This window comes from Malurus melanocephalus, unplaced genomic scaffold (assembly GCF_030028575.1).
Source record: "Malurus melanocephalus ecotype Western Australia unplaced genomic scaffold, MMel_1.1 scaffold_230, whole genome shotgun sequence".
NCBI lineage: Eukaryota > Metazoa > Chordata > Aves > Passeriformes > Maluridae > Malurus > Malurus melanocephalus.
In genome coordinates this window covers 712,090-740,024 of record NW_026623462.1, presented here as the reverse complement: position 1 = coordinate 740,024, position 27,935 = coordinate 712,090, and the positions used below count along the sequence as shown (strand labels likewise).

At 45.0% G+C, this 27,935-nt stretch overlaps 2 protein-coding genes across 2 annotated transcripts in view; one reads left to right on the top strand and one right to left on the bottom strand.

Moving 5' to 3' along the window:
• The first annotated feature begins 1,630 nt into the window (after window positions 1-1,630).
• DYNC2I2 (dynein 2 intermediate chain 2) lies at window positions 1,631-9,227 on the top strand. Its single transcript, XM_057374612.1, has 9 exons — window positions 1,631-2,446; window positions 3,132-3,386; window positions 4,066-4,175; window positions 5,156-5,313; window positions 5,750-5,859; window positions 6,570-6,734; window positions 7,136-7,368; window positions 8,092-8,249; window positions 8,825-9,227. The coding sequence occupies exons 1-9, from the start codon at window positions 1,631-1,633 to the stop codon at window positions 9,061-9,063; spliced, it is 2,244 nt and encodes a 747-aa protein (XP_057230595.1). The 3' UTR covers window positions 9,064-9,227.
• Window positions 9,228-9,417: 190 nt separating this feature from the next.
• SPTAN1 (spectrin alpha, non-erythrocytic 1) overlaps window positions 9,418-27,935 on the bottom strand; it is a 45,327-nt gene continuing 26,809 nt past the window's right edge. The window contains exons 28-57 of the mRNA XM_057374608.1: window positions 27,162-27,209; window positions 26,742-26,833; window positions 26,436-26,580; window positions 26,144-26,325; window positions 25,875-25,974; window positions 25,548-25,745; window positions 25,285-25,431; window positions 24,650-24,753; window positions 24,360-24,522; window positions 23,856-23,870; window positions 22,021-22,152; window positions 21,543-21,680; window positions 21,094-21,198; window positions 20,687-20,895; window positions 19,872-19,992; window positions 19,602-19,723; window positions 19,016-19,148; window positions 18,482-18,580; window positions 18,056-18,215; window positions 17,787-17,863; window positions 17,425-17,634; window positions 16,914-17,210; window positions 16,327-16,439; window positions 15,493-15,510; window positions 12,359-12,413; window positions 11,652-11,848; window positions 11,198-11,251; window positions 10,635-10,781; window positions 10,197-10,344; window positions 9,418-9,543 (exon numbers count right to left, since the gene is read on the bottom strand). Of these exons, the coding sequence (XP_057230591.1) occupies window positions 9,418-9,543; window positions 10,197-10,344; window positions 10,635-10,781; window positions 11,198-11,251; window positions 11,652-11,848; window positions 12,359-12,413; window positions 15,493-15,510; window positions 16,327-16,439; window positions 16,914-17,210; window positions 17,425-17,634; window positions 17,787-17,863; window positions 18,056-18,215; window positions 18,482-18,580; window positions 19,016-19,148; window positions 19,602-19,723; window positions 19,872-19,992; window positions 20,687-20,895; window positions 21,094-21,198; window positions 21,543-21,680; window positions 22,021-22,152; window positions 23,856-23,870; window positions 24,360-24,522; window positions 24,650-24,753; window positions 25,285-25,431; window positions 25,548-25,745; window positions 25,875-25,974; window positions 26,144-26,325; window positions 26,436-26,580; window positions 26,742-26,833; window positions 27,162-27,209 (3,855 nt within the window). The remainder of the gene's footprint in view (window positions 9,544-10,196; window positions 10,345-10,634; window positions 10,782-11,197; window positions 11,252-11,651; window positions 11,849-12,358; window positions 12,414-15,492; window positions 15,511-16,326; window positions 16,440-16,913; window positions 17,211-17,424; window positions 17,635-17,786; window positions 17,864-18,055; window positions 18,216-18,481; window positions 18,581-19,015; window positions 19,149-19,601; window positions 19,724-19,871; window positions 19,993-20,686; window positions 20,896-21,093; window positions 21,199-21,542; window positions 21,681-22,020; window positions 22,153-23,855; window positions 23,871-24,359; window positions 24,523-24,649; window positions 24,754-25,284; window positions 25,432-25,547; window positions 25,746-25,874; window positions 25,975-26,143; window positions 26,326-26,435; window positions 26,581-26,741; window positions 26,834-27,161; window positions 27,210-27,935) is intronic.

The window sequence follows — 27,935 nt, the reverse complement described above, 5'->3', positions numbered from 1 at the left end:
TGTTGAAACCCCAGCAAATCAGAGAAGTTGGAATAAAGGATCAAAGTGCAGYTACTTAGAACAGTCCTTGTCTGGARCTGTTTGCTTCTTTTTCATCCTCAGGGAAGAAAAAGCCCAGACATGCACCACAATACAGGGAACATGTTCTACATTTGCAGTAACTTTGCATATTACTCGCTTAAAAATTGATTTATTTTGGTGTGTTTCACATACTTAAATTCCAGTTTTCTTATCTCTGCCATCTCAAAAAAACCTCAAACTTCTCTCCTTTTCCCCAACAAGTTATTTAAAGTTTTGAATTGCAGTTTGCTAAATTTGTGCTTAGCATTTTCATGATGATGCAGCCTGTATATTAATTCACACTCGTAATATTTACTCCTCTACKAAAGAGTAATATGCCTTGGCAGTTTTAATCATACCAATTAAAGATAATTTAATGATGACTGAAGATGATCTATTTATAGGGRATAAATCTTAAATATTAAGACCCTCTTAAGAAAACCACTCCGCTACTGGGTTTAAATATTTAGTATCAGTTTTTCAACACATGAAAAGCTGCCCCTTGCAGGGACTCAAAATGAGGAGGCTGTCTGCAGGAGAAGCGGGCTGGGAAGGTGCTCAGTTACATCCYGACAGTCTCCAACTGCTACTGCTTGTGCTTCCACACGAACCAGCTGCTGCTGGAGATTCCAAACTCGGACTTTGGAAATTCAGATGAACTCCTGTGCTAATCAGAGAGGGATGACAGAGCTAAAAGGGCCATCAGTCCAGCCCAAGGGTGTTTATGCTTTTGTGTTCTTGGCTCTTCTGTGAGATGTTGTGATGGTCCACACCAGCCATGGGAAAAATCACAGCAGATACACAGCCAGGATTTGAAATTCTGGAGGATTCAGTTTCATTGAGACTTCTTGTTCTTGAAGGAGGCACCACTGAACCTCCTTCTGCTTCAGTTYCACTSTCTRTAAAATGGCTGTAATAGTTCTTTAWCAGTTTTAKGGAGTCTTATTTAGATATTAATTATGAAATACTTTAGTTCCGAGGAAGAATCCCTACACTCAGCTATGATATAAATGTATTCACATGTGCTCGAGGTGAAAGCACTACGACCGTTCTGCTGCGCTCCTACTCTGTGTCCTGCAATCGTGATTCCTACACACAGGCCAGACTCCTTCCCAGCAACAGCCAGAATAACTCCACTGAAGTTGGTGCATCTGTGCCYGCTTATGCCAGCACTAAATTTAGCCTCTGCATTCATCATCAAGTTGTTCCAATGAGTTCGTTAGAAAAATCCTCCAAGCACAGTCATACCTGTTAGGAGTAATCACTTAAAGAAGCTGTTCCAGCCAGTGTCCCTGGAACAGGGAACAGCACAGGTTATCCAGGTACAGCGGCTGTTACCCGGCTACCGGGGTGACTCCCGGAGAGCTGCCCCGCGGGCGTGCAGCGAGCTCGGTCACACGGTAATTCACCCTCGCCATAAATTACCATAATTCCCCCATTAAAACCAACGAAGGTTGAGAGCAAAGCCAGAGCACACCTCCGGCTCTGTGTGTGCACTGAGGTGGCCCCCGGCCCCATTCCCTGTGCAAACACACGGWGATAGACCGGGAACTCCACCGCTGTGTCCGACATGAGGGAGAATTCCCCGAGGAGGGCGGGGTCTCYGCTGGGCCTCGTCCCGAGTCGCACTAAGGCGCGTCAGCGGCTCAAAACACGGCCGCCYGTGGCTCCGGGGCAGCCACAGGCACGACACCGGGGTTCCTGCGCCGACAGTCTCGGATTTCTCTTCAAACCCCGCTTCCCTCACAGGACGGCCCGACCTCCCTCCCCACCGCGCTCGGCTTTGTCGCCCCCTCCCCGCCGCCATCTTCACTCCTGGCAGCCCCCACGCCCTCCCGCCTGTGCCGCCACTCGTGCCCCGGCGGCGCAGCAAGACCAGCGGGACCCCAGCGCGAGTACGGCAGGAGCGGCCGAAGGGCAAGAAGAAGCCTCCGTCAGCCGCACGGCTCCAACAAAGGTGCCGGTGCAGCCCGTGCCCGTGTCCSGCATAGAACCGCCGCCCGCCCCGCACAGCCCCTCCGTGCCCTTCCCCAACATGGCGCCGTTCGGCTCAGTTTACCGCGCGCAGGCTGGTGACGTCATTGCACAGCGCCCGTTTCCATGGGAACCGGAGGCGCGGGCGGTGGGAGCGGGACGGCTGCGACCCTCGGGAGCGACCCCCGATCCCCTCGGGAGCGACCCCCGATCCCCTCGGGAGCGAACCCCGATCCCCCCGGGAGCGACCCCCGATCCCCCCGGAGCGAACCCCGATTCCCCGGGAGCGACCCCCCGATCCCCTCGGGACCGCCGGGCCCTCTCCGGTCCCGGCATGTTCGCGGACGTGACGGCTCCCGGTGCCGATGTGCAGTCGCTGTGGAGGAGCGCCCGGAGCGCGCGCTGCGAGGCGGTGAGAGACCCGCGGGGCGTTCCCGCTCCGCGCTCTGGTCCTGGGGGCAGGGGGGCTCGGGTGCCCCTCYGGGCAGGGGGGCGGCTGTCAGGGCAGCCCCTTCCCCGGACCTTCCGGGATCTGGCCGCGGCTTTATCCCTCCGGGCTCGTCCGTGACCCTCCCGCAGGTTCTGCRGCTCCAGTGCGGCCCGGGACCGAAACCTCGCCCGCAGGGAGATGTTGGCACCGTGCGGGGCCGGGACAGCGGGGTCSGTGTCTGCCCGCCGCCTCTGCCCTTTTGGCGTTTTGCTGATTTGGCCCCTACGTGCGAATTGGCAAAGAACCGCCCGAGGGGCTGCCGCCCCGCAGTTTGAGAGSCGATAATGCTGTGCTGTCACCGTGTGCGCTGCTCGCTCGTTACTCTGGAGCTCGCTGCCTTCTTACCTTCTCCCGTCCTTCCCATTCCATGCTGTAGAGCACTGCCTCAACCTGACTGGCAGTCGGGTGTCTCTGCCTCAGATCAGGTTATGGGAAGGTCACAAATACATCACCGACACCTGGACCGGCACCCTGTGTTTAACCATGAACCTGTGCAGAGGGGCTGGGATGTCTCTGTGAAACACCAGAAAGGGGAAGGTGCTTTGAATGCTTTGTGCAATGTTTGTTTTYCTGCTTGGATTATAGACTGCCTGTTTTCTTTTACTAGAAATCTTGCCAGACTGGGAAAATTTCAACAGCAGAAGCTGCAGCACAGTCTCATACAGCCCAAGATGCTGCAGTGCAGACGGAGCAAAGCAAAGATTCTGTCCAAAACGTCCAGCAAGAAGTCCAAGTAGATTACACTGGCCTTCTGTCATTCCTTCAGAGAGTGGAGGATACTGTTATCAAAGAGCTGAACAAAAACTGGAAAAGCCACGCCTTTGATGGCTTTGAAGTGAACTGGACAGATCAGGATGAAACAGTAAGTGACAGAATTCAGGTCATTGTCCAAGCAGGGTTGGTTCCAGTTAGTCTAAGTCATTACTTCTATTCCTTACTGCTGTCACTGTTCTTGCCACGTTCTAATAATTAAACATTACTAGGTGGGTTTGCTTTGAGGTTTTTTTTTCAGCTTTCTGCTTGTTTGGTAAAACTGTTCTTCCTGCTGAAGAACAGTTGAGTGACTGAGTTGAGTGAGAGGAGGAAGCCTGCATTGGTGTAGGCTTTTCTTCAGCCCCTTCAGAGCACTCCAGCCTAGCAGGGATCTAGGAACAGTTGCAGTCAGTGAGTTGGCAGCTCTTCCTACTTAGATTATGTGAGTGCACAGTGCTCAGGAATGGAAGCAATTTGTATCAGACAGTACATGTTGAAACTGGCATTTTAAAACTGTTTCTTGTGGAGACTCACAGACCCACACCTAGTGGCTGCTGTGAATCCTTTGGCACAGCCTTCCAGAGCTGTGCACTCTCTGAGAGGCAGTGATTGAGTGACAGTTGTGTTGTGGGTTTGTTTCCCAACAGGAGTTCAACAACCTTTTCACATAAATCCTTGGACTGAGGAAAGCCCACACTATAACACAGTCACAACAGGGGTGGGCACAGATCTCATTTCTCTTGTGTTCAGAGATTGTTGCTTCAGTGCTTGGATTTGATCTCTCTCAGGTGYTGTGTTTGCACACATTGTCATACCCAGAGGCTCAGGATCAAAACCTGCAGGTCACCAGTGTCTCATGGAATGCAACAGGGTCTGTCATTGCGTGTTCCTATGGCCGGTGAGTATCCAGATGGATTTGGCACTGCAGCTGGGGCTGAGGTGATGTCTCAGGCTGACCTAAGGTCTAAATATATTTGCTCTCTCAGCAGTAATAAACTGACATAAAAATACACCTTATGGAAGTTAAACAATTCATCTTCAAAGTAACAAAATCTCAGTCAAGTCTAAAAACACATCTTTTATTTCTTCTACCTTTCCCCCACCCTGAAAACGGATACATGATCTTACTGATTTGTTTTTAGGTAGATTCTGTTAAAAAAATATAAAGAGCAGATGCACTTGCAAATATCTGTAGGTGAGGTTTGGGAGAATGTGCTTTATCTTCACTAAGATCGTGATGTTTAATGTGGTCTTTGAGCACCCTAGATGAACCTGGCACCTGTTCACACATGTGCCTGGTGCCATGGACATGTAACAACACACATTTAAGGATTTCTGAAATAAGAAATTGTTTATCTAATACATTAATGCCCCTCCTTTCTTGGCTTTACTGGTGTAAGGCCTTTACTTTTTTTTTTTTTTTTTTTCAGTGTTCCTCTTCCTTATATTAAAAGCCCCACCAAAAAGCATATCCATGAGGGAACATGTAGGGAAGAGTAAAACAGGGCAAACCTGTATGTTAGTTGCTCCTTCTGCTCTCCCAGTCTACAGCTGTTTGCAGATGAGAATGCAGTTTCTGTGTCTGTGGGTATCCTCAGCAGAATTCCTTCCATGAACTTTCCATATGCGCCCTTTTGATTGTTCCCATTATTTGAATGGTGAGTAGGTCTTGGAATAGGGAAATTGTACCTGWGATTTACTAGGCACAGAATGTGCCCTGGCATATCCTGTATAAACCAGCCCACAGAGAAGTTCCATCTTCTCATGATTCCTTCATGAGGGGACACAGAACAGCACATTGAGATGACCAGTGGGGTTTCCCAGAGCACTGGCACCCTTTGGAACACGCAAGGCAAGATACAGCTTTTTGTTTTTCAGGTTGGATGATGGGGACTGGAGCACAGAAAAATCCTACGTTTGTACCTGGAATCTGGACAGAAGRGGATTGAATCCACAGCACCCTGACCTGGTGGTGGATGTTCCCAGCTCTGTCATGTGCCTGGCTTTCCATCCCTCCCAGCCATCACTGATAGCTGGTGGGTTTTGCCCTTAGACCATGCTTGAAACCTTTTTTTTTCCTGCACCCTGGATCCTTTCATTTCTCTCTCTGAGTCCAGCCTCAGATTTCCTATTAAATAAAACAGTGTTGCAGCTCCTCAAACTGAGGAAGTAATGTTCACCAACACMGATAAGTGCACTGTTGCATCTGAGCTGGGACTTGCTGCCTCTTCAGTGATATCTGCCTTTATATGATCCCCTCAGAGAGGGGTGACAGAAAGAAATCCAGCCCTGGCTGTAAGGGAATAACAAACTTATTTCAGCAGAGCAATATTCTCTTACCCCAGAACTGGCTGTGCTCTGCACAGAGGTGCCCAACCTCTGAAGCTGGTGGGTCTRTATCCACCACAGCTCCATTTGTGCATTTGTTCTGAGCTGAGCTGTCACTTAGATGTTTTACCTTTGTCCTTTCAGGTGGCCTGTTCAGTGGGGAGYTGGTGGTGTGGGACACCAGCAGGACAGAAGACCCTGTGGTCTGGAGGACAGGGATGACAGATGACACCCACACTGACCCAGTCTATCAGGTAACAGAACATCAACAGCAGACAGGACTGGAGCAGACGAGAGTTGCCACTGCTCTGTGTCATCCCTTTGGTTTCCATCCACAGTCAGGCAGTTTATAGACATTTCAGCAGTTATATTCTCTTTTGGTTGGCCCCAAATCTAGCTCCTGAACAGACACTTAGCCTGTAAAAAATAACTTCTCACTGTCCAGGACAAGTGAAGAGCAGACCCATTCCCACACTAACMATTTATTAATGGAGATGCAGCCGATGATACTTGGAGTGGTTTAAAAACMCAAGTCACAAAGTGTCACTGATCCTTAACTGGAAGCTTAAAGCCACATATTTTAAGGGGATTTACAAGCATGTTATGCAGTCTGGCTTCCTAAGGATTTTTCCCTTCTGGGGCCTTATGACTCTGGACAATCTGTGTATTTTCTCATCTGATAGTCAGGAAAATGTGGTTGTTTGTAGCTGGTTCAAAGTGCCATAAATGCCCAACCTAAAACTGAGGGCAGGTGAACCACAATGAAACTGCARTGGAGAATTCATCCCTAAATGCCTGGATGCATTTCTCTCCTTGCATCTGTGTCTGTGCCAGCTCCCAGCAGAAGCTGGTTCAGTRCCAGGATGGTGCCTGGCTCAGCTTCTATGTCCAGGTAGGTGCAGGCACTATGGGCTGGGCAGTTGTGACAATCCCCATTGAACTGAGCTCATGGCATTTGGAACAGGTTAATTGGTTACCTGAGAAGCACAGAAACCACCCCCGGCTGYTGAGCGTGTCCACAGATGGGAAGATCCTGGTGTGGAGGGAGGAACGGGATGGGCGGCTGGCCTTGGCCGAAGGATTTGCCATCGTGGCTCAGCAGATYCCTCGCAGCACTCGGCTGAAGAAGGTGAGTTCAGCAGCTCAAAGAGAGCTCATTCCACAAAAACACCCCAAACCCTGGATCCCAARTGTYAGAGCTTGCCCTTCTCTGAGAAGYGCCAAGAAAAGTCCTTTCAGAATATACACACTAACCCTTGATCCACATCTCCYTTGCCATATGGAAATCATTCTTGGAAGACTGGCAACAACCAAGGTTTTGCCATGCTTCAAAGAGAAGTTGCTGGGATGGAGAACTTGCTTGTAATGTTAATTCATGTGAACCMCTTTTGGGGAGGGATTCAGAGGTTAAAGGCTGAGCAGTGCTACAAGCAGGGCCATAAACAACCCACTGGGTCCCCAGCAGGTTCTGCCTGCSTGTGCCTCTCTCTGGAGCCCCAGCTCACACCAGCTCTGTCTCTCTTTCCCCAGATGGCCTGGGGAGAGGCAGCCGTGGGGGTGACCTCGCTGTCCTTCTCYCACTTTGATCCCGGTGTGTTCATTGTGGGAGTGGAAGGTGGGTATTCCCTGAGGTGCTCCACTGCAGCCCAGACTCCAGCTCTCCCACATCCCGGTGGCTCCGTTCCCCTCAGGGCACCGGCAGAACTCGCCTTCTCCAGCCATGCTGGGCCTGTCTACTCTGTGAGCTGCTCACCCTTCCACAGGCAAGTGCTGCATGAGCCACAATGGCAATGTTGGCTCTAAACACATGTTTTTAAAATAGCCCTTGGGGGTGTGTGTACAAGATCCAAGAAAGGGTCACCTGGCATTGGGAACTTGCCGTTGTAGGAGATACAACATCCACTGGCTCTGGTGAAGCTGCCCTCTAGAATATGCTGCATGTGGGCACATGAGCAATGTTAGCACCTKCCTTAGATCATTCTAGATACTACAACTGACAAGGAACTGAAATTCTTGGGCAGATCACTAAGTATCTTACTAAATCAGTAAGATTTTTCTGACATAAGAAAACTCACCAGTAGCTGCCAGAATTTAAATGAGAGACTCCCATCTCTGCCAGCAATTCACCCAMCATCCCAGGAGGCCCCAAGCCCTGTTCCAGTGAAACATGCTGACAGCCCAGGTTTGCATTTAATTTGCATGAGACAAGCCCAGCTCCAACAATGCTCGGCTCTAGATCAGCAGTTCTCAGGCAGCCCTGGGCCACAACCCATCAGTGGTCAATACAAGCCCTCATTAAGCTTAATTGAGGGCAGTAACAAAGCTGCATCTCTACAGCCCAGAGCCTGGCATTTGCTGCTTTAGGAAACACACTCAGACCTTCACAAAGCAGGAATATGGTCCGAGGTCATGCTCCTTGACTGATTTTTGTTCTTCATCTTTAGCAATATAACAAGGAGTTGTTTCTTGCTTCCTCCCTCCCCCAGGAACCTCTTTCTGAGCTGTGGGACCGACGGACAAATTCACTTACACTCCATGTTGCAGACACAGCCCCTGTTTGCTCTACAGTTATCAAAGAAATACCTGTTCTGTGTACGCTGGTCTCCAGTTCGACCACTGGTTTTTGCAGCTGCATCTGGGGAAGGCAAGTAACTGCAGGTGCCTCCTTCTGGGTGTAAAATTAAGAGTGTGCTGGGTATAATTAGTGCAAGTCGATTGTACTGATTAGCAGATCCCACAAGCACAAAGCAGAGGCCATTGTTTGCACTGTATAATTAGTGCAAGGGAGTAATTTCTAACTTTAGCAAGGCGACCCAGCACAGTTATTTTTCATTTTTGATGGTACCTTTAAATCTGCTGCCACAGTCACTYACAGGACACAAAGATCACTGTGGCTAAATCTATTTCCAGCTTGTTTTTCAAATCTACTTTCAGAACTAATGGTTTAAAATGAGAACTTTTTCCTYAGAAAATTGCCCAAAGATTTTTGAGTTGAAGAATGCAGATTTCACAGAATTTGGCAAGCTGGTTTCAGGTTTCTGACAGCAGAACAAATGTGTGCTGCCTGCAGTGATGTCAGCTGTCTGTCACAGCCTAGACACCCATCAGCAGGGGAAACAGGTTAAAAATAACTCTCAGTTCCAGACTAAGCAGATACTCACCTGCTGTTAGATACGATGTCTGTTGCCATGAAGCTGCAATGAATGTCTGTGTCTGCAGGAGAGGTGCACCTGTTTGACCTGGGGAGGAGCATGCAGAAGCCCACTGTGTCCCTGAAGCAGTCCGTGAGTGACTGCCCMGTGTACTGTTTGGAATTTAACACCAAGCACACGCGGCTCCTGGCAGCAGGGGATGCTGCTGGGACAGTCAGAGTCTGGCAGCTGAGCTCTGACTTCACCGAGCAGGGACCAAGGGAAATGAATCACCTGGAGCAGCTGGCAAGTGAGATCATGGACTAATGAAGCAGAACAGACAATGAAGCAGTACAACAGCTCCAGGAACAGCTCCCCACTCACCTGCTCCTGTGTTGGCCCGGAAAACACAGGTAACCAACAGSTGGAGTTGCCTCCATGTAACAGTTAAATTTGCATTTAGCCATTAAACACTAAAGATGATGTGGTTCGACCAGTAACTTTTATTGAAGCACACTGCAACATGTTTCTTTTCCCTAAGAGTTTTAAGCTAAGCACTTTAAGGTTACATCATAAAGTAACATTGATTATTGTAGAGCACAAAGAGAGAGAGACACATGCAGAGCTACAGTCAGCAAACGTGAGCATGTCCTTTGCATCTTTTGGTACTAGTGTTTCAGATCAATTCACAAAGAGTGAACGTGTAAATTCTATGTAGTCGTAGGCAGAAGGCAGTTCCCTGCCCTTGCCATCCATGTAGGGCTTCATGTGAGAGATGCAATAATCGGCCTGTTCCCGGGTCAGGTTCTGAAAGAGAGACAGCGTGGAGATGAGAGGGCTCTGGTGCTGCCAAGGGGCATTGACAGGCAGCCCTCCCATTCCCCRGGGCAGAAACCAGAGCAGCACAATTACACCCAGCATGGAAATGCTCTGGCTGCTGGCACTGTTTGGTTAAGGGCTGGAAGGCCTGACCAGAGTCTTCCCCCCGAAGACACAACAGGTAACTGGCACAAGGAARCACTGCAAACTCTTTATTTCCCTGCCAGCTGTCGGGATTCAGACAGGAAAAACTTGCTGTCTTGGCAGAGCAGTGCGAGGGAGATGTTCATACTTAAGCTTAGGCTCAAGCTTTTCCTTTGAATCTCTGTCTGCAGAAACATCCCCCTCTAGTCTCCCAAATGATGAAAGGTAAGCTCCAAGTTCTGAGGACAGTGCACTTTCAGGCCTTTGAGCAGGTCTTGTTTTACTCACCCTAAGCAGTTCTTTGGTACATAAAGCTTTTGCTCTTCCTCTATAGWGCCAAGAAAGCAACTGAGTAGGTCTGCTGCAGCAATTTCTGTATTTGCTGCAGGGGATCCCTCAGCCCCAGTGACATGACCCTCCAAACCATTCACGATGGGCTTTACCTATGAACAAAGATCTTGTGTGTTCTTCCCTGGGGGGCCACAACCAGCACTTACCTGGTARAGCTCCTCCTTGGTCACGTAGGGCTTTCCCTCGGAGCTGAGGGCACGGAAAGCGCTCTCGATCTCCTCGCTGGATTTCACATTCTCTGTTTCRCGGCTGATCATGAAGGCCATGTACTCCTGCAGCGAGACGTGTCCATCCCTGCCAGTGAAACACAGTGTGAGAACCCAGAGCACAGCACTGCCAGGCCCWCCAGAGAGGGGATGSAACTATTCTGGAAGGACTGGAAGTYTTAGCACAGGAAACTCAACACCAAATAATTCCTGAAAGTGAATGTTTTCTTAACAAATGTCAGTCTTGCCTTTCCCTAAAGGCTTTCACATGGTCATTGTAAATACAACCACAGCTCTCAGCCTGTGAGACACCTTCCAGCCAACTCCCCAGCCAATACCTCTGTGTATTTTACTGCACAGAAGGTCCAACCCATGTACCTGTTGGGATCTACAGTGTCGAGAATAGACTCAAACTCAGGGTCTGGCTCTCCTTCCTCAACCATGGGCAGATCGTAGCCAAGAGAGCGCAAGCAAGACTTAAACTCCTGGTGGTTAAGTCGTCCAGATTTATCCTTGTCGAAGTGCCTAAAAACAAAAAAAAACAGAACCCATGTGTAAGTGTCAGTTGTTGAGTCCTGAGGGCTGTAAACTGGGCTGAAAATTTGATCAAGGTTATAACCAGCTGCTATTCTGGACAAATGAGTTTGTATYAATAAATACCTCTAACATATATTAGAAGTATGCACAAATTCTTTACTTTGCTTAAAAATCATCCCCCCTCAAAAAAAAACCCAAACCCCAGCTGTATTCCCAGTTGGAATGCATTGGCACTACCAGCAGCAGGGCCTGGAGGCTGTTGTCCTCTGGCAGAGAATGGAGCAGCTCAGCACAAAGTGGGGCAGACAACAACAGAGCCACAAATGGATCCTACAAACAGGAGCCATCCATGTGCCAGAAATATCTCCCAAGTGTTCCTCTGGCATGTGTTCCCTGCAACTCACTTGAACATCATGCTGAACTCCTTCAGGGCCTCCTCGGTGACTCCAGTGGTGTTCCTGAAAAGGAAGCAGCAAAGTTGGTGAACAGCTCCTGAACTGCAGAACTCCCATCAGTCCCCAGCCAGTAGCTGGACCATGTGGTGAGGAGAAAGGAGCAAACAACCATTCTATGTGGGGACACTTGTACACACTTATTCCACAGAATAAATCTGTTCCACTATGATCCCACCACTGCTCATGGCCAACAGGAGCTATTACAAAACTGCTCCCTTCATCCCTCTGAAGGGAACCAGAAAGTGGTGGGGATGTACAAGCTTATTGCATCCACTGGGCTGAACACAGGAGACTCCTTAGCACAGACCATGCAAGACTGGCTGCAGGTATGGACAGCTCTGGCTCCTGTCTTTCTCCCCACCCCAAGTCAGACACTTCAAACCACACATGGGCCGGGCAGTACCGGGCTTGGATCTGCTGTTCYAGGTTGTGCTGCATCCTCATGCCCAGCTGGTCCAGCTGGTCCCACTGCTGTGCCAGCCCCACAGTGCTGTGTTCTGTGTATTTGTTGTCCAAGATAAGTGCCTCTTCCATGGCTGCTCCTAGGTCCTCAATCTTCTTCAGCTGGCTCCTCATAGCTCGGATCTCCTGATGCTTGCGCTGTGAGTAGGGAGCAAAGAGGATAAAAATCATGGAGCACCAAAAAAAAACTATCATAAAAATTTAGAACAGAGGCTGGCAGGGGAAGAAGAGTTATACTCTTCTTTTTTTCCTAGGACTTTATGTACATATACTGAGATTTGTGAAATAAGATGCAGAGCAATATTCATTTTCATGCTCACTATTGGACATCTGGGCTTGCAAACCAGTTCTGGAGACTAAAAAACCTCTTATTAGGAAATGTGCTGAAAATACTATATTGTCTCTGCCCTACTCCATGTCCTTTAGGAAAAAGGGGAAAAAAAGGAAAACTACATCAGTGTTGTTTCATGGCCTGCAAAGTAAGTAGACATCAGATATGTAAATAGATAATCCCAGAGGTCTCTTCAGTASTCCAAATGTCTAAAATCAATTAAGATTTTCCCATATAATTACATGCATTTCCCTTCCCACCCTGTATTCCCAAGCCAGCTGGAAATGCTGTTTTAGCCATAAGTGTACATCACTTACTTTAGTAGCTTCCAGCTGTGACTCCAGCGTTCCTGATTCCTCCACCATACATGACCTAAACACAGAACAACAGTGAGAGAAGGCACTTACCTCATAAAAAAATGGCATGTGGGGCTTGAAATTAACAGTCCTTCCTTGAAATGAAAAATCCTTTCAGGTATTTAAACTGTTTTTGTGTTTTGTTCATGCTGACTCATCCTATTTCAGACTGACAGTGTTCATTTTGTCTGATTCTTATTTCTGYATATAGTTAATTTCTAGCCCCATTTGAAAGGCAACGTGATCAGCAGCCACACTTCATGCCAGACTCAAAGCACCCGCTTTACTGGACCTCATGGAATTAGAATTTAGTGCAGTCCCACCCCCTGCCCCGTGCCCAGCACACACCACACACACCAACTGCAGGTGAGTCACTGGGGATGGGCTGAATTTGCAGTCAGGTACAGGAGCTCTACAAAGGTGTGTTACAAAGGGGAAAATGAGGGTAAAAAAAGATGGTGAGAACTACTGGTTTGGTTGAAAAGTAATCATAATGTGGCATAATCCCTGCAGAGAGCTACAGACCTCTGCTGCTCAGCAGTGCCTGGTGGAAAGGTGCCTTTCCCACCCCACCTGYCCATGCTGCACCCAGAGCAGCTGAGGCTCAGCCACTCTGCCCCGTGATTTCCACCCTGAGCTTTACATGCACGTCCCCACCGTGGCCAGGGGCTCCAAGATCTCCTTCACACAGACTAGCTATGGACAGTCTCTGGATGCTGCTTTCCCCCCACCCCAAGATCCCAAGCAATCTCTAAGCAGCCGTGTTTGGGAATCTCTGTCCTTCCAACACGTACGGTGAGAGCTCGCACTGCATGACCCACACATGGACAGTGAGTGTGGGTGCTGTGTACGTGGGGTGTCCTCTGACTCTGGGGTATTTCAGTTCCTAAAACCTGAATCTCTGGTATTTCAGTCACTAAAACCAGGTTTTCATCCCCACTGGGGACTCTGTCCTCCCACAAGCTTTTGAGCTTCTTGAGAATGGGGATTTCAAGTGCTGAATCACTCTGCAGCAATGAAAATGCACCAAACATCTGGGTGTTTCTCACCACAGGGTTAAGGCTCAGACTMAACGTCCGCCTAGAGATGAAGCACACGCCCAGAGCCTTGAGCAGGAAGCTGGGAACCAACCRTGGAAAGAACCAACAGGGAAAAAAACCTCCAAGCATCTCTAAGCCGTGAAAGTTAGTTGGAAGGAAAGCGAGCCTTGGAATTAAAGAGTGCGTTTGAAAACCAAAGTGAGGTAAGAAAATAAGAGGAAAAAAACCTTCCAGATAGATCATCCCCAACTTCATACTGATAGACACGAATGACACGACGATATGCTATGCTAGTCAAAGGAAAGAAACCAAGTAAATTCCAAAAAGGAAGAAAGAAAGAACAGAGGAAAGAACACACCAAAACATGGCCACTGCAGTGGAGCCACACTCCAAGCCAGCACTGCCTTGCAGCAAACACAAGCAAGTACTTAATGAGAGAAAATTATTTAAATGCTGGTTGCACATACACAAAAATAAAATTATTATTTTCGTGTAAGTCATAGAAAAGTGAGTCTTGCTAAGAGACAAACTGAAGTTTTACAGTTAACTCATCTACAGATTGTTTAAAGGCATTTTCTTCCTAAAGTCCAAATTCTTCTTCCTCCCTTCCCCAAAGAAAACCCCTTCCAGGCAGTGCTGGGCACACACAAGCTGCAAAGCAAGGAGTGTGCATGGCAGCTCTTCTCCTGACACTTCCCTGAAGCTCTGCCTTCCCTCTTGCCAAGCCAGGCTAAGCACAGCAAATGCCTCTTGGAACTAAATCCACCTTTTTGATCTATTCACGCAGAATTAGGGACAAATTCTGCCTGGCATATCAGCAGTCTTCTGGTAATTTGTTCAACAAAAGAGCCTGGCATGAGGATCTCTAATTCTGACCCTGCATCTTTCAGTGAATGGCTTCTTTCTGTTCACTCCTTCTTGGATACCAGAACTAATCCACAACACTATCTGACAAAGGAGCAGAGAATTCAGCATCCATTCCAGGAAAATCTGCTCAGTTCCATTAAACTGTACAACAAAAAATGGGGCAAACTATTTTTATCTGGCAGAACACAAGAGACTGTTATCATYACAGAGCAAATAAGCAGCAGAGTTATCTGCGAAGATTCCACCCTTTTATAAGGAAAAGCTTTTTCTTTAGGAGCAAGGCCCTGCTCTTCTCCAGCCCTGTGCACAGGCTCACACACAGCCTCTGCCCTGGCCCAGACACTTGACATTTGACATCACAGCTTATCACAAAGCTTCCACTGTGCTGAGACTCATCCTGCTGAAGAAATTTAACTGGACAGACACATTTGCAGAGGCTTTGGCAGTCTGAAAGCATTTAAAGCTTTTATTATTTCCTTTCCACATCCAAATAGCCAGCACCCATCCTCATCAGGAATCATTCCTGTGGACAGAGTGGGCTTAAAACTGCTGGCAAACTCCAACAGCTCTGTGGATTCCTGTTGGAAAGTCTGTTTTCTTCTGTCAAGGCTAAAATCTATATGGGGCAGGATTCTGCAGCAGATTGAAAATGGGCAGTCAGTATTTGCAAACTAAGGGGTTTTAAGATATGTAATTTCAGCAAAACTTCGTTGTAAGAATCTTCCCTTCTCCTTATCAAAACCAGTCGATACTTTGAAGATTTAATTGTTCTGAGAACAGTTATGGTCAAACRTTTTATTTCACTAAGCAAATCTCTTAAGCTGAAAAACAGGAATGTCAGAATAGTCTGCATTGGGAAAGCAGCTACATTCTCACTAATCTTATCAAATTAAGGGCCTTTTTCTGTGCAAGCCCTCAGAGAAAGCAAGAGCAAAAGTCAGGACTTCCATGGTGTGCCAGTGGCTGCCGATTGTAATTCTGTATTTGACTAGGAAATTGTTTTGTTGCTACTGGTTTATACTTAACTACTCTTGTTTCCTGTGTCTGTGCACCTCAGCAACAGATTGCTCTTTTCAAATAAAAGGGGTTTCAGTGCAGCTTTCACAAGCGATGTAAGGACAAGAGAAAACACACACAGAGAGCAGAACACATCACCAAAATTTTAAAGATATAAAATTCAATACTAACCCATCTAGCAGGTAAGTCCTGTAGAATGTGAAGATCCAAACATCAGGCAGCAGGACAGAGACAAGACAGTAAGAGAGGGACAGAGATTTGGGTGGGAAGCAAACATCAAWAAGTTAAAAATCATATTTATATTTCATTATTTCATGAAGACACAGAACTATTTGTAAACACACAGAGARAGAGAATCACAGGGTTACATGGAACAGAACTCACCTCCTCTGACCCCCAACCAGAGCCTGTCAGAGCTGCTGACAGCACTGWCTGAGCACAGGCACCTGCAATGCTCAACCTTGAGACTTTTTACTTCCAACACAGTTGTTAAATCTTTACCCCCTCTCCTTAGASAAGGTTATTATGAGACAGCAGCTCAGGATAATGATTACAAAGTTTTAAGCTTTTTTCATAGCTTCTTTCTCTATTTGAACTCCAGTAAGAGTCCCAATACACTACTCAACACCAAAGGGGCATCAACAGAAACACCACTGGCACTTCAGGGTCTGCGTGGAGCTATTTGTGCTCCACCTCCCTAGCTGTGCTGGAGCCTAGTTCAGGAATAACTGGACAAAAATGAAGTCCTGGATAACTGGAATTACTACAGGAAAAYGAATTCAGAAATAGGAACATTTTTAAAATCCCGTGTTTCAGGGCTTTCCTCTCCCCTGCAGCYAATTTGAGGTCTCCCTCAAATCCCAGCTGCAGGAAAAGGACAAGTCCTGATGAGGTGTTTTTCAGCAGGAGACATTTACAACTTTGACAGTCCAAAGAGATGGAGAATGCATACAAATACTACCTAAGGAATTCTCCAAGGGTAGGTCCTGAAAAGACAAACTATACCTGGTCTCCTGAATCCACTGATGGAAGGCATTGGCATGCTGAGCAAATTCCTGACGGAGTTTGTCATTTTCTTCCTGCCTTCGCTGTTCCTTCTGCAGCTCCAGTTCACGTTCCTGAGAAATGAAAGAGAGCAATTTCAGAGAAATAAAGGGATTGGTCTCATCCTGTAACAGAAAGCAAAAACTAAAAGCTGCATCCCAGCACAGTTCTGAGCCTCAGCACAAGATTGAATGCTTGATGTCCTGGATATCTAGAGAAAAAACATCTCATGTGACAATTCAGAACAGTCCTGAGAACTGGAATTGAAACAGCACTTGCTTCACTGCACAACAGAGAAGCTACACTTATTTTACAGTTAGGAAGTGAGACACATCCTTTGCTTTTGGAAGAGCCACAAGTGGAAAACCACAGTAACAACTGACAATAGCACAAGTTTACAGTTAATGGCAATTTTTCTTTGCTCACAAATTTTGAGATATTTTGACCTGTTTTACAGTGACTYTTGGACCTATTATCTCAGAGAACAACCTGCAGGGACAACTGAAAGGTCATAAACTATGAAGAGAGTCTTTCCCTCACTGACTTGCCTTGATAATTTTCTGCAGATTCCTCCAGGTTTCTTCAAGAGCCTCCATAGTGAACCAAGTGTAGGGGTTGGAGGCCACACGGAAGCTCTTGATCTGGCGGTCGAGCTCTGCCAGCTGGTTGAAATCAGCTTGRGCAGAACTTAGGGAGGAACGGAAAGCATCGTGAGCTTCTCTCAGGGCTTTGATTTCCTCCAGTGAATTGCAGCGCACAGGATCTGTCAGATCCTCCTCAGCATTCTCAAACCAACTGTTGAAGGCAGAGGCCTTCTTTGCAAAAGTCAGGAACAAATCCTCAACCTTGAAAAGAGAAGAAATCCAGTTGTTCAGTTATACAAATATTCTGTATGAGCTCATCTAGAATTAACATGCATCTCAGAAATTCTTATGTTAAGTCTCCAGGATCTCCATAATCATTAGTTTCAGAAGCATGAACAAGCTACAGAAGTGGCAATAGTGTATTTTTTATAAAGTGCACAATTCGATTTTTGTAGGCCTATGGTTGGCCACTCACCTTTCTGAAGTGCTCCTGAGCCTCCAAGAGTTTCTTTTTCCTGGCAGCAGAATTAGCCAGTAGCTGATTCCAGCGTTTCATCAAGGAAGCATGCCGGGCCTCGATGGCCTTGGACTGGATGTGCTTGGCTGCAAGCAGCTGGTCTTTCAGAGCAGTGATGTTTGCAATTCCCTCYTGCTGGAAAGCCTGAAGGCCAGCATCAAAAGTTTCCTGAAGCATTAAAAGAGCAAAACATATTTTAGATTGTATTTTTCTTTCCAATACCCTGCACATATTTCAAAGTTAAGTACTGGATGTTTGGGTGCTGTAGAAGAGATCAGCTGTTCCCTCCATCACAGGGTGGCAGCAGCATCAGCACTGACCTGTTTGGTGAGCAGGGTTTGCACTGAAGAGAGGTCACGGCCATAATCATCTGTCTTCAGACTGTTTTCCTTCTCACCTGGAAAATGAAACAAATTTTGCAAAAATGTAATTTCTYCATCTCAAACATTCCCTCTGTTCCAAATGAGGTTACCACAAGGATTTAGGTCTGCTTGTTACAACAGCACATGAGGAGCTACTGGAGACCTTTGGAAATGAAGGAGTTTAAGGTTTGCTTGTGACCAAAGATTTACTCCAGTACAAAACATACCTATCCATGACTCTACCACATCTGCTTTCCAGTTGAACTGCAGGAAGGCTGAATTCTCATCCAATTTGGCTTTCCTCTGAGCTGCTGCTTTCTCCAGATCTGACACTTTGCCTCTGAGCCCCTTCATCTTGGCAGTGATGTTCGCCTCGTGGTGATTGTTCTGTGTGATGGAGGAAAAAAAAACAGTCATCCTGTATGATGTTAAAGTCATTTGAGGCATTCAGTACGGTGGTGACAGAGCAAGGACTTSAGCTGAAAGATATTGTCTCAGAAACAGCTTTGAAAGCAAAACACCAACAGCTTATTCAGCTGCAAAAAATGAGTAAGAGCTCTTTTCAAAGAGATGACAGAGAAGAGCAAGTCTACTGTGATATGAAGATGTCCTGGGGAGCCTTTGAAGGTTTCTCTTTATTAGTTCATGCTCACCTTTTTAATGAGATCCTCCCCATTAGCACAGACATCGTTCACTCTGTCCTTGTGGACAGTAAAATCAGTCTCAAATGCCTCGTGCTTCTTCAGCAAGCCCTGCAAAAAGAAGACACAGGCACTTCTAAAAATCAGTTCCCAATATTTGTTAAACAATCATTCATTGTTAAAAATCAGTTATCATAATTTTTTCTGACAAAAATTGTTAATCTTAGCTGGTTAGCACAAYTTGGTGGTTTTCTGTGGACAAAAGGAGACTGAGAGACTGATTTCCAATCCAGTCTAGCCATTTGATGTAACCACAACTGCCCATCAGAGGTCAAGAGATACAYAGCCACACCAAACTGCAAGTCATTTCTACAAGAAATAACACACTTGGGATGCTTTTATAAAGTGAATTTTTGGATTTTACAATGTAGGCCTTCAAAAGGAACCAACAATAATCTCAAAATAGTAAAGATAGTTAAAGAAAAGGCTCGTAATGCTCCAGCCAACAATAATGCAATAAAAAAGTGCTGACAACTTCCTCCATACCTGGATAGCAGCAAGTGTGTCYCCATAATCCTCGCTGGCTACCAGTGTCATTTTCTCATTGATCCAGGCTTCTTCTTCCTCAACATTTGCTACAAACTGCTGGTATTCCAGAGACTCCTCCAGACGCTGMCCCCTGTGTAGGGAGGCAAAATTAGTCAGTGTTGCTTTACRTCATGTAGATGTAAGMTAYRRAAACAATGKGCAGAGCCTGAACCTCAYCATTCACACTTCACTCCTCCAGCARCAGCCATGGCTGCAGATCTAGGAATTCCTTGGACTACAAAGCCTGCAGCTGCCAAAGGACTGAAGCAAACTCTCCCAACAGTTTCTTTTCAGGAAAAACCTCTTGGTAGCAGATTAAAGCCAGTTGATTTYAAGTCTGTGGTTTCCAACTGGTGCAAGAAAAGGCTAAATACAACATACACCTCAATAAGAGGCTCATATTTCTGAAGAACATTTTCAAGAGTCTTGTGGAGTCTGTGATCAGTGATAGGTGCTATTACATCATATTACTAACACCCTGAAATTCTTTAAATCATTATGAGTCCCTGTAACTTTTAATATTCAATTTTACAGAAATTCATACCTAGCAGCTGCCAACTGTTTTAACTCTTTCCAGTGATCCACAAACTGAGCCAGTCTCTGCTGTATCTCCTCCTTTCCAATTGTGTTGTCATCCGAAAGCTTCTTACCCGTGTCCAGAACACCCTGCAGAGAAACACAATTATTGGAACATCACCTGCCCTSCTCATGTGCATTGTTTGAGGTCCAGCAAAACTACTGCTGGCTTTTATCTCTGCCACAAGCAAAGTAAGTGCTGCTTATAGAGCTAGCTGTCATGGGGAGAGGCATTTACCTGGATGGCAGGTTCGTGGGCAGCTAATTCTGCTTCTAAGCGCTTGTGTTTCTTCCTCAGGTTCTGCACACCAGTCAGGTCTCTGCCATAGTCCTCTGAGCTAACCAACAGCTTCTTCTCTCTAAATTCAACACAGAAGAGAGAAAGATAAAATATGGACATTACTTCTAAAGGTCCAACTTGACAAAGAAAACCCTTCAGATACACAACTGCTCTGCACTGCATGAAGATCTTGGATGTAAAAACTTGTGTAYGAGAGGTATTAGCAAACAGCAAGTRGCTCTTGGCAGCACATTCAGGGATACTGTGTGGGGGGAAGAAGATGACAGAGGGCCCATAATTTATCTTTGAAGGACAGAATTCCTCTGTASTGTTTTCTTTTTAAAAATATAGATGCCTTTTGTAAAGTTGTCCAATTTTTGTTTGTTTTAAAAGCATGACAAGGTAAGTGCTCTGATTGGAACAATTCCTATCAGCCTCACTTCTTTCCCTCCTCCTGAGGTACTAACAGTATCCAGAGCACAACACCTGGCTAGAGTCAAAAAAGTACTTGAAACAGAAGAAGGTTCCAATTTTTGGTAGGAGTTTTCCCAAAAAGACTAGAATAAAATTTCATTTACTTGGTCCAAGTCTAAACAGTGATACTTTTTCTGCTTACTGGGATTTGACCAARGAAACCAGACCCAAACCAGAGTTTTCCTGGAATGGCAGCAAAGGTGATTTCCTATAGACACACAGCTGTGGGAAGGCAGCTGTAAAGCCACTCTACAGACTGTGAGTGTCACTGGCCAGCCCAGAACGTCCCAAACACCCACTTGATCCATGACTCCTCATCATCCATGTCGCGGAAGAACTGGTGCAGGCGGTGGCTCTCGTTGAGCTTGGCGCGGCGGGCGCTGGCCATGCCCTTGATGCGCTGGAAGCGCCCGTTGATGGTCTCACGTTTGTCCTTCACTTGGGACGTGTCAAAGGCACTGCTGGTCATCAGACTGTCAGCCTGGCTGTTCAGGTCCTTCAGGCGGTCCTGGACACGTAGGGGAGAGAGAAGAGAATTGGCCAGAGCTCATTTCTGTGCTCATTAYGTCAGGATGAAAATCAGAACTGCTTTTGTTAAAAACCATCTTTCAACAAGTCTGTGACTGCAGCAGGTATCARGAGTTGTCCCTGTAGAATTTGCTCATGACTATGATTTATCTCCCAAAACTAAAAGAGAAAGCAATACCTCATGAGCAGATATATCAGCTTCCAGTAACTGGTGTTTTTTCAGAAGGTTGTTAACAGATGCCAAATCCTTCCCATAGTCTTCAGATGCCAACAAAGCCTCCACCTGAGGATGGACAAGGCAAAAAAGAATGAAGAACAAATTGTGTTTCACAAACTCCTTGAAATATAATGCTTTTAAACCATGCAAATTACTTCTCAATTTTCTACTAAACCCTTGCTTTACCTGTTTAATAACTAAAAGGTTCCATGCAAATTAGCTGCTCCTCACCTTATTGTTTATAACTAATAATGTGAACACATCCACAAAAATTTTATTAGTAACAAAATTACTTTAAAATAAACCTAGACTTGCTCAAAGGTAGACAGTGCTCCAYAAAATCTAACATCACCAAAGGTAACACAAACTTAAAAGAAGTCTTGCAAGTAATTAACTCYCATCTTAATTACCTCTGAAAGCCAAAAGTCGAAGTCCTTGATTCCAGTATTGAAATTCTGTTGCTTATTAGCTTCTTTCAGTTTCTGACTCTTCTCTGCTGATTTCTGCACCAGGAATTGCCACTGGTCAGCCAGGGCAGCCAGGCGTGCCTGTCAGAAAGTGGGAAAGATAAGTAAATGCCACAAATGAAAAATGAAAAAAGTTCTGATAAATGCAAGACCAGAATATGGTGCAAGTTTGGCTGTTGATTGCAGATATGCAAATTAAAGTCACTATTTCATGCTGCCCAGYTATAGTTTACATCTCAATCACAGGAACAGAAAATTTATCCTCCTTGAGACCGAAGCAGAATAATTCACCTGATTTACACCATATASTTGAAATACAAAAGCTTCTATAAATCAAGATTTGTTCTAGAGGGACACTGTCCTGCCTCAATTACCCAAACACTGCTCAAAGCAAAGCCAAGCAAGACTGGAAGGTGCCCACCTTGACGGCGTCCTCGCTGCCGGCACACGCGCCCCTCTCGATGAGGGAGTTGCCCATGTCGATGACGCCGCGGATGCGGTCGGCGTTGGCGTGGAGCTCGGCTTCAAAGGCCTGGTGCTTCTGGTGTTTGCTCTGCAGGGACAAACCCAGCATCATCAGACACTGCACAAAGGGCTCCTCCATTGTTCTCATGGGCTGGGTTSKYATAAKCTTTATGCACAGGCTGAGCTGAAGMARTTCTGAGTGGGGTATTTAYTGCTCACCCCAATGGTTACTCTCATTACTGCAGTAACCATCAAGTTTTGACCTGGCAAAACTGTGGTGAGCTGATACATGGTACTCTAGCAGCACTTTCTGCATTTCACAAGCACCAGTGCATCATTCCCTGCGCTGAGCTGAGCTGTTACTGCAGTAAAGATTCCTCATTCTCAATGCACCCCTTTAAAAAGCAGAAATTACACATACCCTGAATAGAGTAGATCATCCTTTCTACTCCTAYGGTAATTGCACAAATTCCTATTTCCCTTCCTGATCTATAAGCAATTGACAGAAATCACTGCTCCAGCTTATCTGCTTTCTGCACAGTTGTGGCATTAGTCATACACAGCCACATTACATATATATATATATATGTAAATACTGAATTAACAGCCAAAAGCCTCTACAAAAACGTAACTGAATTATTTGGCAAGAATTTTTCTCTGCCAAGTTGAGAGCACCATGAGAACAACAGGAGCCTTGGTGTGGGAAGGAGTGTGCAGCTCTCACGTATCTATGATCCATCCACCCACCAGGAATATGACAATAGCACAAAGGTGACAASACAGAATTTGCAAGTATAAACTGGAAATGCTAGTGACATTGGACATGGGTAGAGAGTGTCCTAGAGAATGGAATGAAAGGAAATGTTAGATTAAAAATAAAAGAGGAAAAATATTATAGCGCTGGTATGAGAAATTCTGCATGAACTGCTTTATTTTGGGAACTGTAAATTCCAAATCCCGAGATTGTAAAAACATGCTCGTCAAAACTAAATCTACCAACTTGCTAAATTCAATTTAAAAGCTGCCAATTGCCTATCTCCATGTAATTACCATGACAACAAACTGCAGACAAGCCTTTCTAGTTCAATATAAAATTCAAATTCTTTTTTCAACCAAAAAATAGTAATTTAATGTATCACAGCCTAAAGTGACAAATGATTCTTTCCTTTCTCACTCTTGTTAGCGTCCCCTTTCTTTGTTCTGTCTTCTCCCTCCACATATCCYCATTTAACTCCCCTTCACAGATTCTTACAAGTGCTGTCAGCTTTCCATCTGGTACATCTCTTTTCCTGGAGTGTTCTTTTTCTATTATTCCCTTCTATGTATTGCAAGAAATAAGCCAATCAAGAGCCATCATTTATTGAGTTCTCCATCTTCAGCATTCGATTCTACAAACACAAGGTCATGGAATTGGCATTATGTCCTGCGTTAAATCATCAGCAGTGATGATCAAACAGCCCAATTTCTGAAAAAGGAGGATAGAATCCCACTTTCATATGAACTAACTCCCAGAAAAGCCCAAACTACATCACTGTCACAGCACAAATTAAACAGATCATGCAGAACACCTGCAAAACAAATACATAAATAAATGATGCTGAAAAGGTATTAACTAAAAAGCCACACCCATAGGACGAGGATCAACAGCTGTACCTGGATGGAGGTCAAGAACTAACAGAAAACAAAGAGATTGCATGAACTGATGGATGGAGCAGCAACCAGAGCTTGGGCTTACACAGAAGCTTATAGAGAAAATAAATTCACATACCAGGGCTAGTCCAAACTACTTACCAGCAGTTTGGAAAGCTATAAAACAGATCGAGAGAAGTAGTTCAGTGCATTCATACTACTTCATAAACCAGAATTAAAACATAAGAGGTAACTTTATTCCTTAATACTGAAAAATAAATGAGATTTCACATTTCATAAAGTAAAAGAGTTGAGACCCAAGAACTCCATTTCCTTATTTTATCATCTAGATGCTGGAAGAGAGACAGAACAGCCACTTGGGTTTCTTTAGGGAAGTTTCTGCTGCAGGGACCACATTTCTTATTAATTATATGCATGAATAATTAATCACATGCATGAATAATTACTAATCGAGTTCTATTTTGGGTCTCCTTTCATGCATAATGTAACTTCCATTTTCTCCTTGTTAAAAGGAGACCATGTCCAACATGATGTATCATTCTGTCATCTCTGAACAAGAAYTCCTGAGCATGGATTTTCAAACCAGAGAAGGCCTTGCAAAGTTAACAAGGATATTCTGATTTTTGAGCTGAGAACCACATTCACCTGGATATTTGTGGGATCCTTATAGGACTCATCACTCGCAGTCTGGAGCTTTTCACTGATCCAGGCCTCTATTTCATCCACATCACGACTGAACTGCTGGAGGGTCTGAGACTCTCCCAGCTTTGATCTCTTCTCAATCATTTGGGCTTTCAGACGAAGCCACCTGTAGTAATTTGACACATACAATGAATGAAACACTAGAGCCACATGAGGCATCACCTTTAACAACTACAGAACATCTCCAAAAGGGTTTCCAGCCATCTGCATCCTCCTCCCCGGAGAGCACTGACCTGTCCAGGACCTCATTGCGCCTGTTGGCAATGACTCCCTTGGCRTAGTGATCTGCAGCAATCAGCTGGTCAGCAAAGGACTGCAGGACTGCAATCTTCTCTTCCTATTCAAACCAGAAACCATGAATTAGAACTGTGGCTCCCTAAAGTGAAATGATGAGCAGTGTCTGGAACAGAACAACTTTTTTTTTCTTTTTTAAATTTACATTACTGCGAACCTATGAAGGAAGTCTCTCTTCTACAGGACTGTAGAGTTCAACTTACAACATCTTTCACCTTTGGTATTTAGGAAAAGGGATCTTTTGGGCTTAAAGCTGCAGCAGTATCATCTCCCAATAAATCTGGGCAGCTTTCTGCTACAATAAACTGGAAATATATCCTTTTCTATCATACATTAAGAAAAAAAAAATTCAAATCAGTAAATTTACACAAATACGTGCCACTATTTCTACACTGTAAGCAATGGAATACATCCAGATCTGCATAAACTGCTTCTAAACTTCTGCAGCAAATTCCACATGGCTGAATATTTGGAACTGAACTTTAGACGCCATACATGGCAGGAACTCCTTYTGCTGATAATCTGTATGAGAAAAAGGAAACTATTTTCTGCTTACTTCAGCTATACTCCTCACCTGGACATTGATTGCTTTATCAAAATCTTCATGTTTCTTGATGAGTGCCTCCACRCTGTCCAAGGAGTCTCCTTTATCCTCTGTATTCAGGAAAGCCTCCCGRGCAGCCATCCAGTTTTCAGCTTGTTCACAGTCCCGATGAAACAGCTGGGGAGAAAAAACTCCAAAGCATGAGCAAGACAGACCAAGAGCACCGTCATCACCATAAAATAATAAACTTTTTAATGAAAAGAGGAGTTATTTTCCAAACTGCAGCATAGTACCTGTAGCTCCAGGCACTGGTCCAGCATCATTCTGCGCTGGACCCAGGCCTTCTCCAGGTCTGTCCGTTCTTGGTCCAGAATATCCAGTTTCTCCTTGATCTCTGGGCTGGCATAGTGTCCATGAGCCAGAAGCTGTTGTCCAAACTGTTCAAATGCCTGGAAAGTGCCAGCCCTTGCATCTATTTCYGTGCGGTGTTCCTGCAAGRGGCAGASATGTGCTGCTCAATAACCAGARCTGAAATKGGTCTRTTTTTRGAACTCTAATTGGAAAGGGTCAGAAAACAGAAACACTCGTTGATATTTATGATACACTTATCTTTCCCATACCTGGTGCCTTTCCAATAAAGCTTCAGCTCCAGTCACATCCTTTGCAAGTTCATCTGACGAGACCAAGCCCCGAATTCCATTGATCCAAGACATGAGGTCTCTGTGAACAAACAATAATAGGGAATTTTTCTCTTTTCTCCACTGAAATATGCCAAAACAGGGAAAACAGTCCTTTCCTGAACCCTTGCCAGAAATGTTCCTGTGGAACAACAAGCCATGTGCACTTCACTAATAATGAYGAAATTGAGAGGGGAGAATATTATCACTACCTGAAGTCACTGAGGAAACGCTGCAGGTCATGAGAATCTCCAAGCTTCTCTTTGCGTTGGTCAGCACGTTTTCCCAGACTATTCCAGGCCTGATTCAACTCAGTGCATTTTTCTTGAAGATCTTCAGCAGATTCTGGATGTGACTGGATCAGACGCTGGGCAGTTTCACCAAGAGAATTCACCTAGAATTAGAGAAAATAAACACAATGAAGTCAGAGAGAAAAACTGCTACGGTTCAATCATTTCTGGAGATAAAAAGAAAGCTTTTGGGTTCTCTTTTTCACAGTCTCACCTTATCTCCCAGGGCTGCCAAGTCTCTCTCAAAGCCYTCATGCTTGCGCTGCAGAGCCTGAACACTGGCCAGGTCATGCCCATAGTTGTCTGTATTTAATGCTTGATTCTTCTCCTCTATCCATTCTTTGGTTTCATCAGCATCTCTGATTTCAAGGAAGAAAAGGCGAAAAAGAGAATTAAAACCAAGATCACCCTCCACTGAACAAGCTGGGGGTTGAATATGATTTCTTTAGAATAGGTCCCACTGTATTTTAGAACTCTTAATAGACAATTTGACTGAATCAAGGGCAAACAAATCCCTCACCTGTGGAATCTCTGGACCTCGTGGGCACTGCCCAACAGCTGGCTCCTCTCTTCTGCCAGCTGCTGCAGGGATCTCCAGCGCTCATTCAGCTCCTGGATCAGGGAAGTAAAAAGTCAAGATTGGTCTTTCACTACCAGTAAAGGTTACTAAATTCTGCTTAATTACAGAAGAATGCACAAATTAAGATGGCTTAGTTAAAATAATTTTAAGCGTTTCTTCTGAGCCATAAAACCAAATGATTTTCTGTATATAATAAAATAGGGATGTAACTGGAGAAGCAAATACTGTGTATACTAATGCTTCTTTTAAAAACTAGATTCAAAATAGTTTTAAAAGCTTAATGAAAGACAAAGACTATTGAAAGAAGGGTAAAAAATATTCACAACTTCTAAATTAGTTCAGAGAAAGTTGTGTGAATACCTTGATTGAGTTRAAGGTTGCCACGGTGTGTACCATCAAACGTGCAGACTGTGTAGAAAGACAGAAATAAAAAATATAGCATTGAAGTCAACTCTTAACCAGAAGCAAAACCAGACTGAAAGAAAACTCCTTAAAAAATCAAGTAGAAACCACTAAGAAAGGCAATGTAAGTAAATGTACAAAGCAATTAAGAATAACTGGTTGTAATACCTAAGGCATTATAGAGCAGAGTTAAGAATAGCTGGAATTCACAAGTAAGCACTGTCTTGTTAGTGTAAACTGAAGCAAACAAGTCTTAATGGGGACAAAAATGATGAAAATTTAACAGTAACTTTCAGTTAGTGAATTACAAATCCTCCAATTCTTAGTCATGGTTTGCTAAGTTACTGTGAGACTCTTAGAAATGTTTATAATCTGCAAAAAAACCCCAAACTTAAAAAGTCACCAGTTCCTGGGGACATGGCTGCATTTTCTGTCAAAATATTTCATACTGACCTGTTTTTTTTCACATTCACACAGCTTAAAAGATGTACAAGCAGCTTTAAGTCTAACAGGGTGGATGCAAGACATAAAACATAGGAATGAAGTACTAGGGAAAACACAATGTTGGACAATTAAAAAAATATTTAAGGTACTTTTGTGCTTCAGCAGGTTACAGCTCTTCCACTGTGAGCCTCTAATGAATGGAGAAAGGCTTCTTCTWCTTATTGTGGAAAATGAGCTGGAGTTGACTAATGGAATTACTAAAGGAATATCGACATAAATGGCTTTGAC